General features: G+C 44.8%; 1 protein-coding gene across 1 annotated transcript; it reads right to left on the reverse strand.

Annotated features, from left to right (window-relative positions):
* Nucleotides 1-1,867: 1,867 nt before the first annotated feature.
* On the reverse strand, nt 1,868-15,607 carry LOC143989708 (uncharacterized). Its single transcript, XM_077489982.1, has 6 exons — nt 15,310-15,607; nt 15,098-15,221; nt 14,884-14,981; nt 14,287-14,493; nt 14,028-14,169; nt 1,868-3,003 (listed from the first exon to the last, which is right to left on the reverse strand). Exons 2-6 carry the CDS (start codon nt 15,180-15,182, stop codon nt 2,162-2,164), a joined length of 1,374 nt encoding a protein of 457 aa, XP_077346108.1. The 5' UTR covers nt 15,183-15,221; nt 15,310-15,607; the 3' UTR covers nt 1,868-2,161.
* Between the last annotated feature and the right edge of the window lie 212 nt (nt 15,608-15,819).

Genomic DNA, 15,819 nt, shown 5'->3' on the forward strand with positions numbered 1-15,819 from the left:
CCCCTCACTACACTCACACTAGCCCTAAACTGACACTAAACGAATAATCTACACTAACAATTGAAGCAAAATGGAACAATAACAAACTAATAGCACTGAACAGAGCCCTGTTCTATCTCTCCCCACACTGAAATCACACCGAATGTCTGCCATTGAAAAAATACTGTTATACTGTGGGGTGGGAATGAGCCATGATCGGATAAAGTCATGATAACAGTGTCCAATCATGACTCTGACAGTGCTCTGTGCCCTCATTGGCTGAAGATTTCACTGCTTCAGCCAATCAGGGCTTGCAATGCACTGTTCAGCACAGCAATGCATTGTGGTCGGTTCGGGGGGTCAAAGAAACGGTCGGATGACCCATCTGTTCGGCTGTTCGTTGAACATCCAAACAGCGAAAGTTCGGCCCAAACCGCTTGCCCATCCCTGCTCACCAGTACAGTGTCATTATATGACTGGTGTGGGGTGATCAGGGTGTCACCAGTACAGTGTCATCATATGACTGGTGTGGGGTGATCAGGGTGTCACCAGTACAGTGTCATCATATGACTGGTGTGGGGTGATCAGGGTGTCACCAGTACAGTGTCATCATATGACTGGTGTAGCAATAATCAGGGATATGGACTGGTGATAGTATATTAAAGAGAAAAAAAAACTATTTTTGGATTCAACATTTTTCTTTTTACCATCCTGTCATTTCAGTGTCACCATAGTGACACTATACTACCCAAAGTGAGTGATCGGGGATTTTTTTCTATATTATTGTTGCTGATGATCACTGTTATAATGGCTTTCCATTTATGACAGCTTGCTTACTGTTGGAATGCTATGATTTGGTACAGATTGCCAGGTACCATGTGATAGCTGTGGGACAAATGAAAGCCACTTATGCCCGTTTGCTTACATATCATGTGATCGCTATGACTGGTCATAGCGATCACATGATACCTCGAGCGCTTACAGCGACTGGGCACTGAGCACCATGATCAGCCACCAGACACAGCAGTCATGGGGAGCGCTAATGCGCATGTGCTAGGTGAGGTACAGGAATGTCACCTAGCCTTGCTGTGCTACCTGTCCTGATTGGATGTACTATGGGCAGGTGACAAGCGGTTAACTAAATATTTTAGGAGTCTATTCATAAAAGATTTGCATAGCAATTCACACGGTGATAGGCCATGTACATTCTGTGAATGGGGATAAAATAAAATGCTATTATGCCGCGTACACACGATCGGAATTCTGGCCAGAAAAAGACATATGAGAGATTGTCATCGGAAAATGCGACCGTGTGTATGCTCCATCGGAATTTAGCTGTCCGAATTTCCGCCAGCCAAAAATTGATAGCATGTTCTCAATTTTCCTGACGGAAAAACTTTCTATCGGTAATTCCGATCGTGTGTATGCAATTCCAACACGCCAAAAATCACGCATGCTCAGATTCAACTACGAGACAGAAGCTATTGGCTACTGAACTTCCTTTTTCTAGTCACGTCGTACGTGTTGTACGTCACCGCGTTATAAGCGATTGGAATTTGATGTGACCGTGTGTAGGCAAGACAGCTTGAGCCGAATTCCGTCGGGAAAACCATCAGGGATTTTTTCGAAGAGAATTCCGATCGTGTGTATGCAGCATTAGGCTATTTGTGCTGAGCAGGACAAAAAGTTTCTAATCATTTAAAATAATTTATTCAGCTACTAGATGGAGCCAATTCCTGTGATACTTTATCATCATCAATGTATTATACAAAATGCAACCATTATTTGTCTTTACTGGAAAAAATTGTCACCTTTTTAGCCAAAAAATTGTTAAAAATAGACCTCTAAGTGTTTGTGAAATCTTACACCACAAAATTTACTCAGCCAATGAAAGGTAATGACTCCATTTTTATTTTTCTACTGTTGTTATCAATGGCCAACACGGTACAACACTTCATCCATGTCTTTGGTGATCTCTGATCTCCTTATGAACTGTTTCTTACATGATGAAGATCAGCCATGGAGTATATCTGAGGTGTATATCAGGGTGTGCTTCTTCCCCACATGAGAGCTGTGATGTCCAGCAACATTCATATAGAAGACATTTCCCACACTCAAGGCACTAATACACCTCGAGGGTTGTGTGGGATCCCTGATGTACAGGAAGACAGGACTTCAGTGACTAACAATTCCCACACTCAGAACTTGAAAGTGGCTTCTCCCGTGTGTGAGATCTCTGATGTCTGTAAAGAACATATTTCTGTGTAAAACATTTCCCGCACTCAGGACAGGAATACGGTTTCTCCCCCATGTGAATTCTCTGATGTGTGTAAAGAAGGTACTTCTGTGTAAAACATTTCCCACACTCAAGACAGGAATATGGCTTCTCCTCTGTGTGCAATCTCTGATGTATGGAAAAACTGGACTTCCGTGAAAAACATTTCCCACACTCAGGACAAGAATAAGGCTTCTCCCCTGTGTGAGATCTCTGATGTGCGACAAGGTGTGCTTTTATTAAAAAACATTTACCGCACACAGGACAGGAATACGGCTTCTCACCTTTGTGCAGTCTTTGATGTGTGCGATAGAAGGACTTGTCCGAAAAACATTTCCCACACTCAGAACAGGCGTACGGTTTTTCCCCTGTGTGAGTCCTTAGATGTTTGGCAAGATCTGATTTTTGTACAAAACTTTTCCCACACTCGGGACAGGAATACGGCTTCTCTCCTGTGTGAATTCTTTTGTGCCGATTAAGACTAGATTTAGAATGGAAACACTTCCCGCACTCAGTACATGAAAACCTCTGATCTGTTGTTGGAAGGACGGCCCCGTCCCTCACAGTCTGAGGTTCCTCAGGATAAGAGGAATACGATGGTCCATCTACACTGTGTGGTGCCGGATGGACATTTGAGGTAGTCGGGTTTTCTCCTGGACTATACTGTGTGATGTCCTCATCTTCTACTTTACAGTCTGGAGACAAAGTGAGACAATCCTCTGAGGTTTTCCTCATCTCCCGTCCATCTACTAAAATAGAAATAAAAATATCATTAGAGATGAGCACAGTGGCGTCGCTAGGGGGTGGCTATTGGGGCTATAGCCCCGATTATGGGGCCCATAGCCCTGGGTCTCTTGCTGCAGGGGTCCCTGCCTAACCACAGTCTCTCTGCAGCTGGGCCATTGGCGAGTGGGCTGCATGAGAGAGTCAGGCAGGCAGATGAGAAAAGCGAGCGGGCAGATGAGCAGCGATTACAGCAGGGAGCAGCAAAAATGTACATTTGATGGCACTGGCTGGCATAGCAAGTAACAATCCGCAAATAGTGGCAGGTGACGTGGCAAGTGATCATCCACATCTGGTGACAGGAGACATGACAATTTGCATCTGGTGGCAGGTGACGTGACAATCAGCATCTGGTGGCAGATGACATGGCAAATGACGAACTGCAAATGGTGGCAGGTGATGCGGCAAGTGACAATCCACATCTGGTGCCATTTGAGGATGAGAAGTGACAATCCACATCTGGTACCAGGCGATGGTGGCAAGGGAAAAGCTGCATCTGGTGGCAATTGACACGCCCAGGACTCACACTGATTCTGCATTATGGCGAGTTGAACCATTTCATTTTATAATACAAGGTAACAATAGAAATAACGTGCTTCAATCACCCTGACACCATATTAATCATAATGATTGAAGCAATTGCTTACCAACCACATCAGGCAGCTTTGTCTCTGAGCATTTTACAATTCCACCCTCAAGGTAACTAGTAAATGGGTCCTCTGATCTCCTACCAGATCATTTCTTTATTCATGGACCTTAGTCAGAGAGTGAGGAAACAACGAGAATGGCCAATTAATTTGCCTACCATGTGTGTGCTTGAGAATGTCCCCTGGTTGGACTGGCTGTAGGGGACGCCGGGGCTGTATGTCCTAACACGAGCTGCCTCCCCTTGAGCTACTCATTCACGCCCTGTGTACGGCTGCTTAAACACACTGCCCCAGTCACCACACTCTCTGCCAATCAGAGGTTACATCACAACAGGGCTCTGAAGCTCTATCCAATAAGGGTGCTGCTGACATCTCCCTCCTCACCCACCACGTGTGCCGGGCTCTCCATACTGTGTATGCAGCGAGTGCTCAGAGGAGCATGAAGATACCGGTGGGAGACCGGAGATGACGGGGGGTGGTGTGCCTAGGACTAAAACACAGATAAGCTGTGCCATTGCTGCTCATTATCATAGTGGCTCTGTTCACTATACAGCTGGGAGCTGTATAGTGTGTGTGTGTGTGTGGGCAGACTCAATCTGTATTAGGACACACCTGAAGTGTGGATATGGGGTGGGCACTTAAACTTACTGCTCTTTCATCTATTAGCTATGTGAGGCATGAAGAGTTATGTACAGCTTTGGGCCCCCCACCTCACCATTTACTTGCCACAGTGATGAAAACCATGTTCACGCTACAGCTCATGCTAAAGCCCTATGCACACTATCAGTTTTTCCTTCAGATTTACCAAAACCATATAATATGAGGTCAAACCTTAGGAGTTTAAATTTGGATGCAATCAGGCAGGCTCTTGCACTACATGGTTTTGGTAAACCTGAAGGGAAAAACTGATAGTGTGTATGGGGCTTAAGAGTTTCCGCAGGGCAAAGGACTCTCTACTTACCCCCACGTGAAGGAAAGGTGAGCTTAAGCACAATGGGAGAGTCATGTCCATGCAGTCTCTGGCCATCTCCTGTATCATGTCTGCACAGTCTCTGACCATCTCTTGTATCATGTCTGCAGTCTCTAACCATCTCCTGTATCATTTCCACACAGTCTGACCATCTCTTGTAGCATGTCTGCACAGTCTCTGACCATCTCCTGCATCATGTCCACACAGTCTCTCACTATCTCTTGTATCATGTCTGCACAGTCTCTGACCATCTCCTCTATCATATATGTAGTCTCTGGGAGGGAAGTCTACAGAGGAGTCAAGAGCTCTGCCAGGACAGGGCTCATGGGAGGCATCAGACATGTGTGGACTGTGGAGAGGAGAATATAGGATGAAACCAGAGCCACAACGCTGGAGCCCATAGAGAACCATCTGACTGAGCCCTGCCCGGTGCACCTGAGAGAAGATTAGTGACAGCCCTGCAAGGCCAGGGGGATCAGTGATGTAAAGGGGGAGTGAATACAGTAAGGTAAGGGAACACAGATATAAAAAGGTTCCCCCTTATATTAGTAACTCCCCCCTTACCTTAGTGCATTAACTCTGTGGAAGGTGGTCTGTGGTCACTAGAGTCCCCCCTACATCATTGTTCCCATTGGAATGCTGCAGACCCTGATGTAAAGGGAAACTCTAATGTAAAGGGCAATGCTGTGCACTCTGATCTCTAGTCACCAGAGCCCCCCTTACATCAGAGTTCCACTTTACAAGAAAGTCTGCAGCATTCCCCTTTACATCAAAGGTCTCCTTGCATTGTAAGGAGGAATCCTGCAGACTCTGAAGTAAGGGAGAACTCTGTGCTGGATGGGTTATATTAACTGACCTTCATGTAAATGGATAAATATGGATTAATGAGTTTTGTTGCTAGCTGCAGCCGCACACATTTTATCTATATTTGTGTGTGTGTGTGTGTGTGTGTGATATTTAAATATACACATACATATCCTATGTTTAACTGCTTCCCAACCGGCGCACGACGATGTACGTCAGCAGAATGGCACGGACAGGCAAATGGGCGTACAGGTGCACGCGTGCCGGTCGGTACCCCCGTGAGTCCGACCACGGGTCCTGCGGACTAGATCGCTGCAGGGATACCCACGATCGTTTCACAGGGAGGAAGAACGGGGAGATGCCGATGTAAACAGCACCTCCCCGTTCTGCCTAGCAACAAGTGACACTGATCTCTGCTCCCTGTGATTGGAGCAGAGATCAGTGATCTGTAAAACACAGCCACGCCCCCCCAGTTAGAAACACACCCCAGGACACACTTAACCCCTAAAATGCCACCTCCTGGTTAACCCGTTCACTGCCAGTGTAATTTACACAGGAATCAGTGCATTTGTATAGCACTGATTGCTGTATAAATAACAATAGTCACAAAAATGTGTCAAAAATGTCCGATATGTCCACCATAATGACGCAGTCACAATAAAAATCGCTGATCTCTGCCATTACTAGTAAAAAAAAAATATTAATAAAAATGCCATAAAACTATCCCCTATTTTGTAAACGCTAAAACTTTTGCGCCAACCAATCAATAAGCGCTTATTGAGATTTTTTTTTACCAAAAATATGTAGAATACATATCGGCCTAAACTGATGAAGAAAAAAAATGTTTTATATATTTTTTGGGGGATATTTATTATAGCAAAAAGTAAAAAATAATGCGTTTTTTTTTTTTTCAAAATTGTCACACTTTTTTTTTTTGTTTGTTTATAGCGCAAAAAATAAAAACTGCAGAGGTGATCAAATACCACCAAAAGAAAGCTCTATTTGTGGGAAAAAAGGACGTCAATTTTGTTTGGGAGCCACGTCGCAGGACCATGCAATTGTCAGTTAAAGTGATACAGAGCCGAATCGCAAAAAGTGCTCTGGTCTTAAAGCGGAGGGCCGTTTAAAAAAAAAAAAAAAAAAAGTCAGCAGCTGCAAACACTGCAGCTGCTGACTTAATCAGCCCACTTACCTGTCCAGGGCGCCCGCGATGTCGGCCGCCCGAGGCCGACCCGTCCCTCGGCTCTCGGGTCCCGGCGCCGCCATTCCTTGTAAGGGAACAGGCAGTGGAGCCTTACGGCTTCACTGCCCGTTTCCTACTGCGCATGCGCGAGTCACGCAGCGCTTTGTGAATGGGACGCGCTGTGTTCTGGAACACACAGTTCCCAGAACACAGCGCGACCCATTACCCAGAAGACGCTGCACGGTGGAGAGAAGAAAGAAGATCTCCGCGGAGGAGGAAGAGGCAGATTAGGATTATGTGCCTAGCAACAGGCACTTCTGGTAAGTAAAAAAAAAAAAAAATTCTCTTTTTTTTTATTTTATTTTTTTTTAATTTTTTATATTTTTTTTTTTTCAGGGTGGCCCTCCACTTTAAGACCGCAAAATGGTCCGGGGCTTAAGTGGTTAGTGATCTTTGATTAACCACTTTCAGACCGGACCATTTTGCTGGTAAATGACCAGAGGTCTTTTTACAATTTGGCACTGCGCTGCTTTAACTGGTAATTGCGCGGTCATGCAATGTTGTACCCAAACAAAATTTGCGTCCTTTTCTTCCCACAAATAGAGCTTTCTTTTGATGGTATTTGATTGCCTCTGCGATTTTTATTTTTTGCGATATAAACGTAAAAAGACCGCAAATTTTGAAAAAAAATTATATTTTCTACTTTTTGTTATTAGAAAAATCCAATAAACTCAATTTTAGTCATACATTTAGGCCAAAATGTATTCAGCCACATGTCTTTGGTAAAAAAAAAGTCAATAACTGTATATTTATTGGTTTGCGCAAAAGTTGTCACATCTACAAACTAAGGTACGTTTTCTGGAAATTACGCAGCTTTTAGTTTACGACTGCCTATCTCATTTCTTGAGGTGCTAAAATGGCAGGGCAGTACAAAACCCCCCCAAATGACCCCATTTTGGAAAGTAGACCCCCTAAGGAAATTGATAAGTGGCATGTTGAGCCCATTGAATATTTTATTTTTTTGCCTCAAGCGATTGAATAATGACAAAAAAAAATATTTTTTTTTTTTTTTTACACAAAGTTGTCACTAAATGATATATTGCTCACACATGCTATGGGCATATGTGAAATGACACCCCAAAATAAATTCTGCTGCTTCTCCTGAGTACGGGGATACCACATATGTGGGACTTTTTGGGAGCCTAGCTGCGTACGGGGCCCCGAAAACCAAGCACCGCCTTCAGGTTTTCTAAGGGCGTAAATATTTGACTTCACTCCTCACTACCTATTACAGTTTTGAAGGCCATAAAATGCCAAGATGGCACAAAACCCCCACAAATGACCCCATTTTAGAAAGTAGACACCCCAAGCTATTTGCTGAGAGGCATGTTGAGTCAATGGAATATTTTATATTTTGCCACAAGTTGCGGGAAAATTACAAACTTTTTTTTCACAAAGTTGTCACTAAATGATATATTGCTCACGCATGCCATGGGCATATGTGAAATGACACCCCAAAATAAATTCTGCTGCTTCTCCTGAGTACGGGGATACCACATATATGGGACTTTTTGGGAGCCTAGCCGCGTACGGGGCCCCGAAAACCAAGCACCGCCTTCAGGCTTTCTAAGGGCGTTACAGTTTTGAAGGCCATAAAATGCCAAGATGGCACAAACCCCCCCCAAATGACCCCATTTTGGAAAGTAGACACCCCTAAATTTAGGGGTACACTAGTGAGACTAGGTAATAAATGGCGGGTGCCCTGAAACTATAAAAAAATAACTAACCAACCAGCGTCACCTGTAACAGTTATATGGTGATCACTGGTGAAAGGGTTAACTAGGGGGCAATCAGGGGGCTTTATGCGGTAGTATATGGGGGTCCCTGGCGCTATAAAAAGCTGCGGCGAACCTAAATACCTACCTGCCTAACTAGCGTCACCTGTGACACTAATACAGCGATCAGAAAAACGATCGCTTATTAGGCTGGGTTCACACTGGAGCGATGCGGGAACGCCACGAATCCGCGGCGGGTTCCCGCATCGCATGCCTCCCGGCGGCAGTTCACACTGCCCTATGCGAACTGCTGGGAGTGTCAGTGAAATGTTAATGACACCCCCAGATCAGTTCGCATATTGCAGTGCGATCTGCAAACTCGGATCGCATGGTGTGAACACCCATGCGATCCGATTCTGCTGCGGGCCAAAAAAAGGGTCCCGTGCGAATTTGCGGCGGGTGCGATGCGAATTCAGCCATACTATCTGTATACTATCTGTATGGCTGAACTCGAATCGCAGAGAGATCGGATGTGATTTGCACTGCAGTGCGGTGCGAATCACATCCGTTCTCATAAACCGCTGCAATGTGAACCCAGCCTTAGTGACACTGGCGACTGGGGGTGATCACGGGGTTAAACCTTTATTGGGGGGGTTAGGGGGGTACATTAGAACTAAAGGGGGCTAACCCTAACTGCCCTAACAGTTATTACAGTCACAAATGACACCAATGCAAAAAATAAAAAATGACATTGGTGTCACTGTGACTGGGGGGCAGGGGTAATTGGGGGGGTGATCGGGGGGGTGTGAGTGTGCCTGGCATGTTCTACTGTGTAGTGTCGTGTTGGTGCAACTCACCGATCCTCTCTCCTCGGTGTCGGAACGAAAAATACCGACACGGAGGAGAGATTACATCACTTCCTCTCCTGTGTTTACATTACAGGAGAGGAAGTGATGTCACGGAGGATTTTCATTCGTCGGGAGCGATCGCGAGGGGGTGGCCATGAATGAATGGCCGTCCCCTCATCCGGGATCGCTCCCGAACGAATACCGACCGCCGCAGGCACTGGGCGGGGGCCCGATCGGGCCCCCGACCCGCGGGCAGGCAAGGACGTACATGTAAGCCCTTATGCCTGCCCGTGCCATTCTGTCGACGTACATCGTCGTGCGGCGGTCGGGAAGTGGTTAAAGAAGAATTGGTTAGAGAAAATTCTAGAAACTGTGAATTCATAGTTCAAAGGATTTAAGGCTCCTAATATATGCAATTTAGGCCCTTTTTACAAAGTCGCGTGATTTTGCAGCAATTTCAGGGAATGCCTGTGTAAGCTTGAGGTCTATGGACTTCAACTCGCATCAAAGTCTGACCAAAGTAGTACAGGGACTACTTTGAAGTTGGTGCAACTTGAAGTTGCACAGATATGAATGGTTATCAATGAGAATCATGGGGTATGACTTGTCATGCAACTCTGATGTCCAAAGTCACAGGAAAAGTCATACAAGTGTGAAAGGGGGCCTAATGCAGTTAATTTCTTGAATTATTTTTCCCATTATGCGCGTGAGTGGGGCCTTATGTTCAAGATTTGCCTTAGGCCTCAAAAAGCCTAGAGCCACCTTTTGCTTTTTTTAGTCCATGATTTAGTCATGAATAACAGCGGGCTGAGCCCCACCAGAGGTCAGAGAGTGAGGATGAGGGGACAACATCCAAGATGAAGACTGGACTGATCCTGAAGATCACCATCATTGGGTTATTGACTCCTCCCCTCATTATCACCTTCTGTTTAGGATTCCAAATTTTGAGGTTCTTATCACATTATCAACATGTAAAAGTGTCAGGGCTGGGCTCAGACCTTCCTTCTCTGAGCCGGCCGCTCAGCTGTTGACTAAGTGCCAGCTCCTATCTCTTCACAGTGACTCACCTGTTGATGATATCCTGCTCGTCAGTCCTGCTTACTTAAACCGCCCAGCCCAAAAGATCTCTGCCTTCGCCTTGGTCAACATCACAGAGAAGAAGCTTTCTCCTGCGCTCCTGTTAAAGACTTGCTTGGCTGACATTTCTTCTGGCTCCAGATCCTGCTTGCTGTTCCACTATGCTGATTCCTGGCTTTCTAACTTTCTGGCTTGTCTGACTATCTGGTCCAGTTACTAAACTTTGGCTATGTTTTGACTATGTTTGTTCTATTTACTTTTATTATTAAACAAGTGTGATTTAACTGTACTTCTGTCTCGGTCTGATTCATGGTTTCTGACAAAAAGTCTGTGTGCCAATCAAATAATCAGATATAAAATATCCAGCTGGTAGGAAATAGGTGAAAAAGAAGTCATGACTATGTAATGTACAACTTATTATATAAAATACAAAAGTTAGGATTTTATAGTTTTAGAATGATGTAATGTACAACATAGAGTATATAGTGCAGAGGTCAGGAGTATCTCATGTACAATATATATTATACAGTGTAAGGCCGCGTACACACGGGCCGATTGTCTGCCCAACTTAGTCCGCTGAACCGTGTTTCAGCGGACAATCCGCTCGTGTGTGGGCTTCAGCGGACTTTTTCAGCGGACTTTTTCAGCGGACAGTCTGACGGACTTAGTCTTTCGGAAATTTCCGTAATTTTGTCCGTCCAAACTTGGTTTTGTCCGTCCAAACTTGGTTTCAGCGGACAGTCCGCTCGTGTGTAGGCAAGTTGGACGGACTAAGTATGGCGCATGCTCAGAAAGGATTTACACGGCCGAAGGTTGCATTGCAGTGTATTGGACGTCGTTTTTCGAGTCCCGTCGTACGCGCTGTACACGTCATCGTGCAAGCTTTCAGCGGACTGTCTGTTCATCGTGTGTGGTCAAGTCCGTTCATTCAAATGTTGGACGGACTGTCTGTCGGATTGTCTGACGAACTTAGTTGGGCAGACAATCCGCCAGTGTGTACGCGGCCTAAGGGTCAGTACTCATAATATTGGTATTCAGTAATCGGTGGAAGCTGTTTACATGAGACAAGTTGCAGAGGTCACACACCGCTGCTTCCCATCTCCTGAGACTGCACTCAGTGACTTGGGTCTGAGACTATACAGACATATCCCTCCACCCGGCACAGCCAACAATTAGTACTTGGGAGTATTGTTCTGTCCGAGTTCTTCCCAGACCCAGGTATGGCGAAAAAATTGGATTTTTAAAACGGCTTACCTATAAAATCCTTTTCTTTGACGTACATCAGGGAACACAGAGCCATAGTAATAACTATGTGGGTTATATCGGCATATCAGGTGCTGGGCACTGGCACGCCCCTTAAGGTGTGAACTTCCCCCATATAACCCCTCCCATTACTGGGAGTCCTCCGTTTTTTAGCCAAGCAATCAAAGTGTATAAGAAGGGAGGGACCTCTGTGTCCTATGATGTACATCAAAGAAAAGGATGTTACAAGTAAGCTGTTTTAAAAATCCTATTTTTTCGCCATACCTGGGTCTGCGAAGAACTCAAAACTTTTTTTTTTATTTAAGAAAAAAGAGGCAGCTGGCTGGCATTCAAAGGATCAAAAACCGCCAATCTGTGGCCCAGGAGGTGATCAGATCCCCCTTCATACCTGGGGGCCTGAGCCGGCTTGAACGGAGAGGAGAGTGGAGCTTCTGCTGTTTCCAGCGTCAGAATGGTGAGTGCTCAATACAGCCTCCAGTGGTGACACATAGACATGACATGACAATACAATACATGGAAGGAGAGATTATCTCCCCTACCTTTCCTCACAGCAGGGTTTGTCAGAGATAAAAAAAACAATCTTCGCCCTATACGGTAGGCTCCGAGACCTTGAAAGGAAACCTTCAGGAACAGGGGTACACTCATGTAATCCCGCAATCCTGGACACGTGAGAAGACCCTGCCAATAAACTTTTATTGGCCTTACTACCAAAAAGTACTGGGTCCCAGTGCCCAGCTTAAAAGCATTCGCAAGCAAACAATTAGTGTATAGGAAGGAAGTGAGAGAGACACTAGGAAGGACATTGGAACGCACCGTTCGTTACTCTGCTTGTTGCTCTATTACTGCAGTTTTTATTCACTCAGAATGTGAGTACCCTGTCACTATACTTAAATAAAATTCAATTGGTTGAAACTACTACACTATGGGACATTATCTCTTTATCTTGTGAGGCATACCTATCCCAGGAACAGGAGCCAGTTACCCACCTATACTATTAAGGCTGTAACCTCACAGCCGTGAGGTAAGGGCACATCCATCCACGTATTGGATAAATAGGAGGATTAAGTCACTGCACATGTATGCCTGCATGGATCACTGAAGTTCAAAGCTGGTGCTTCCCCTTAGAACACAGCACGTCCACAGGACTGAATATCCCAGACTGATTACCAGCACCTTATTTTTATGTGTTTATCATTTCACCTGTGTTGTAACGTTTTTTTGCTGCTAGCACTATTTGCACTTTATAAACACCGCATGGAACATGCATTTTGTTATATTGGATTGATTGTTATCTGTATTTTTTTCACTTGGCACTTTATAAACACCGCATGGAACATGCATTTTGTTATATTGGATTGATTGAGATCTGTGTTTTTTCCACTTGGCATGTCACATGGGATTGTGCTTATGTGATTATTCTCACTGTACACTTTTAGTCATATATTTTGGACTATCACCTTAAGTTACATACTCATTTATTGTCAGCATATTTTATTGCAGTTTTGCACAGCACCCACGATTTGTATGTCTATTGTTTCAGGCATTCATCCATTACTGTGAGTTTTTATCTGTATGGCACTCTATCAGAATCTATATTTGATTGCCACTCTCTAACATTTATTTTAGTTTAGCACGTACCGAACAAGGATTTGTGCACACCCAGACACATATAATTCTACACTAGCACTTTTTGACCTTTACCCTTTTATCCTTTACCTGCATACTCATCTGTTCCCCTTGCCCCTCCCTGCCCTTTCTTCCCCTTCCCCTTTTTCTTTTCTCCTTCCCTCTCTTTCTCCCCCTTTCCCCCCCCTCCCTCTCCCCTCCTTTCTTGTATTCCCCCATTTGCGCAACACTAAAACCACTTAATCGATTCGCAAGCAAAACCTTGTGTCTTCGGATGACTAGGCCCGGGTACATTCATTTAGTCCATTACGGAGACATCAGAAGGGATCTGGTCAGGGTGGCTGGCTCTCAAAGGATTACTGCCCATGGAGCTGAGTACCACACATCCTTACAGGTGCCCAACACCTTTAGACACTGGCAAAAAAAACTGAGGACTCCCAGTAATGGGAGGGGTTATATGGGGGAAGTTCACGCCTTAAGGGGCGTGCCAGTGTCCAGCACCTGATACGCCGAAATAACCCACATAGTAAGTACTACGGCTCTGTGTCCCCTGATGTAAGAAAATAAATCAACATTTTTCTTCCAGCTGAACCTCAGAATCTACATAAATCAAGAAATTGTATCTGCAGCACAGAGAAGGAAGATTATCCGAGAGAAATCCAGGAATACAGGACGGGGAACACAGCTCAGGAAAGTGACCAGGGGATTACAGGCTGATATCACCCAGTCCCTGCCCTACTCTGGACCAATCAGTGAGCAGTATGGGTGGAGGAATGTATTTAGTGTTAATGACCCACCTGTGCTGATCTCTGTAGGAGTCTCCTCCTCTATAAATGTCCCCGTTATTCCATCCTCCTCCATAGACTGCTGATCATCCCTCACATACCTCTCTTCTTCTTCTGCTTTCACCTCAAATTCTATATCGATTGGATCTCCACTCTAAATCAAGAAAATGAGAGAGAATATCATCTGTAAGATATAAGCTTTATTATTGTGACATCACATATAAAATCCTCATGTTGCCTCTAAGTGTTTTAAAACTTCTGTCCAACCAACCTTGTAACAGTGAGGGATCTCCTGATCTTCCTGTGTGGAATCCCGGGAATACAGAGGACGGGGACATCTCTCTGGTGGGTTCCTGGTATTAGGTGGCTCCATCATATCCTTGTGTCCTTCTGATAACTCCTCCATCACTCCATACTCCTCATCCTCCTCTTTATACTCTTCTTTAACAACAATATTATCATCCCCGAGGTTTCCACTCTGAATATATAATAAAACATTCATTGTAACAAACATATTGTGTATAAATCAGAACTACCAATAATTGTCAATCATCTACCTGATGATGGTGGGGGATGGTGTGATCTTCCTGTGTGGAATCCCGGGAATACAGAGGACGGGGACATCTCTCTGGTGGGTTTCTGTAGCTGGATGACTCCACCATGGTGTCCTGGTACAGATCTTTGTGTTCTTTTAGAGACTCCTCCATCACCCCATCCTCATCATCCTCCTCTTTTATCTCTTCTTTAATCTCAACTTTAGAATCTCTCAGGTTTCCACTCTGAATATAGAATAAAAATGACATCAATGGTAACAATGCAGATAATGTACAGATCCTAATGATACTATCAGTGATTGTTCCTCATCTACCTGATGATGGTGGGGGATGGTGTGACCTTCCTGTGTGGAATCCCGGGAATACAGAGGACGGGGACATCTCTCTGGTGGGTTCCCATTACTGGATCCATCTGTAGGAAACACACACACTGACTGAATACATTGTTTCTATGTGTTTATCAGATGATGGGGGATCTAGGTGGAGCCTCCGTACTGCTCTCTCCTTTACAATAAAGTCTCCTCTTACCCGGTGATGTGAGGGGCGGCTGATTGTCCATCATGACGTCCTTGTAGAGATCCTTGTGTCCTTCTAAATACTCCCACTCCTCCATGGAGAAATAGACAGTGACATCCTGACACCTTATAGGAACCTGACACACACAATGATACAGTCACCATCCAGACACATCCCTTGTCTGTTACTGGATAATGTACCAGAATTCCCAGAATCCTCCTCACCTCTCCTCCATCATCTCTCTGGTGACTTCTAGAATCTTCTTTGTATTTCTCTATTCTATCAGGGAGGGAGGTGGAGGCAATGTGATGGTCATATGATCTCCAGACTTCACAGGAGGAAAACTCTAAGGATATGAACACAAATAGTAAAATCAAATTTGCCCTCCTCACCTCATCATTCAGGTTTCTGTTTCATTAAAGCCCCACTTCAGACTGAGGTATAATTTACCCACACAGGACCCCCACACTATTCAGGTTAAAAGCTTGTAGCAGGCATTCTGATATCATTACATACAATACAAAAAAAAAAGCCAGATGGAGGGACATTGGGAGGAGGAGCTGTGAGGTCAGTGTGATGTCATAGGACATATAGACTCTGGGTGGAGGGACATTTGGATGGGGAGATTTGAGGAGTCCTCTGTATGAGGTTCCCATGCAAACCAAATCATTGTTCCTGGGTGTGTCCTTCCTCTCCTAAACTGAAGAGTGAACTTTGACCTTTACCATACAGAA

Source organism: Lithobates pipiens, unplaced genomic scaffold, assembly GCF_037356315.1.
Source record: "Lithobates pipiens isolate NorthernLeopardFrog02 unplaced genomic scaffold, aLitPip1_a1.2 Scaffold_18, whole genome shotgun sequence".
NCBI classification, from domain to species: Eukaryota; Metazoa; Chordata; class Amphibia; order Anura; family Ranidae; genus Lithobates; species Lithobates pipiens.

Excerpts from the sequence above, each read along its gene's own strand:
- LOC143989708 (XM_077489982.1), bottom strand. The coding sequence starts at position 15,182 with ATGGAGGAGTGGGAGTATTTAGAAGGACACAAGGATCTCTACAAGGAC. Across the intron at positions 14,170-14,286 it reads AGATCCCTCACTGTTACAAG|AGTGGAGATCCAATCGATAT; the intron begins GTTGGTTGGACA and ends TTCTTGATTTAG. Across the intron at positions 3,004-14,027 it reads TCCTACAGAGATCAGCACAG|TAGATGGACGGGAGATGAGG; the intron begins GTGGGTCATTAA and ends TTTCTATTTTAG.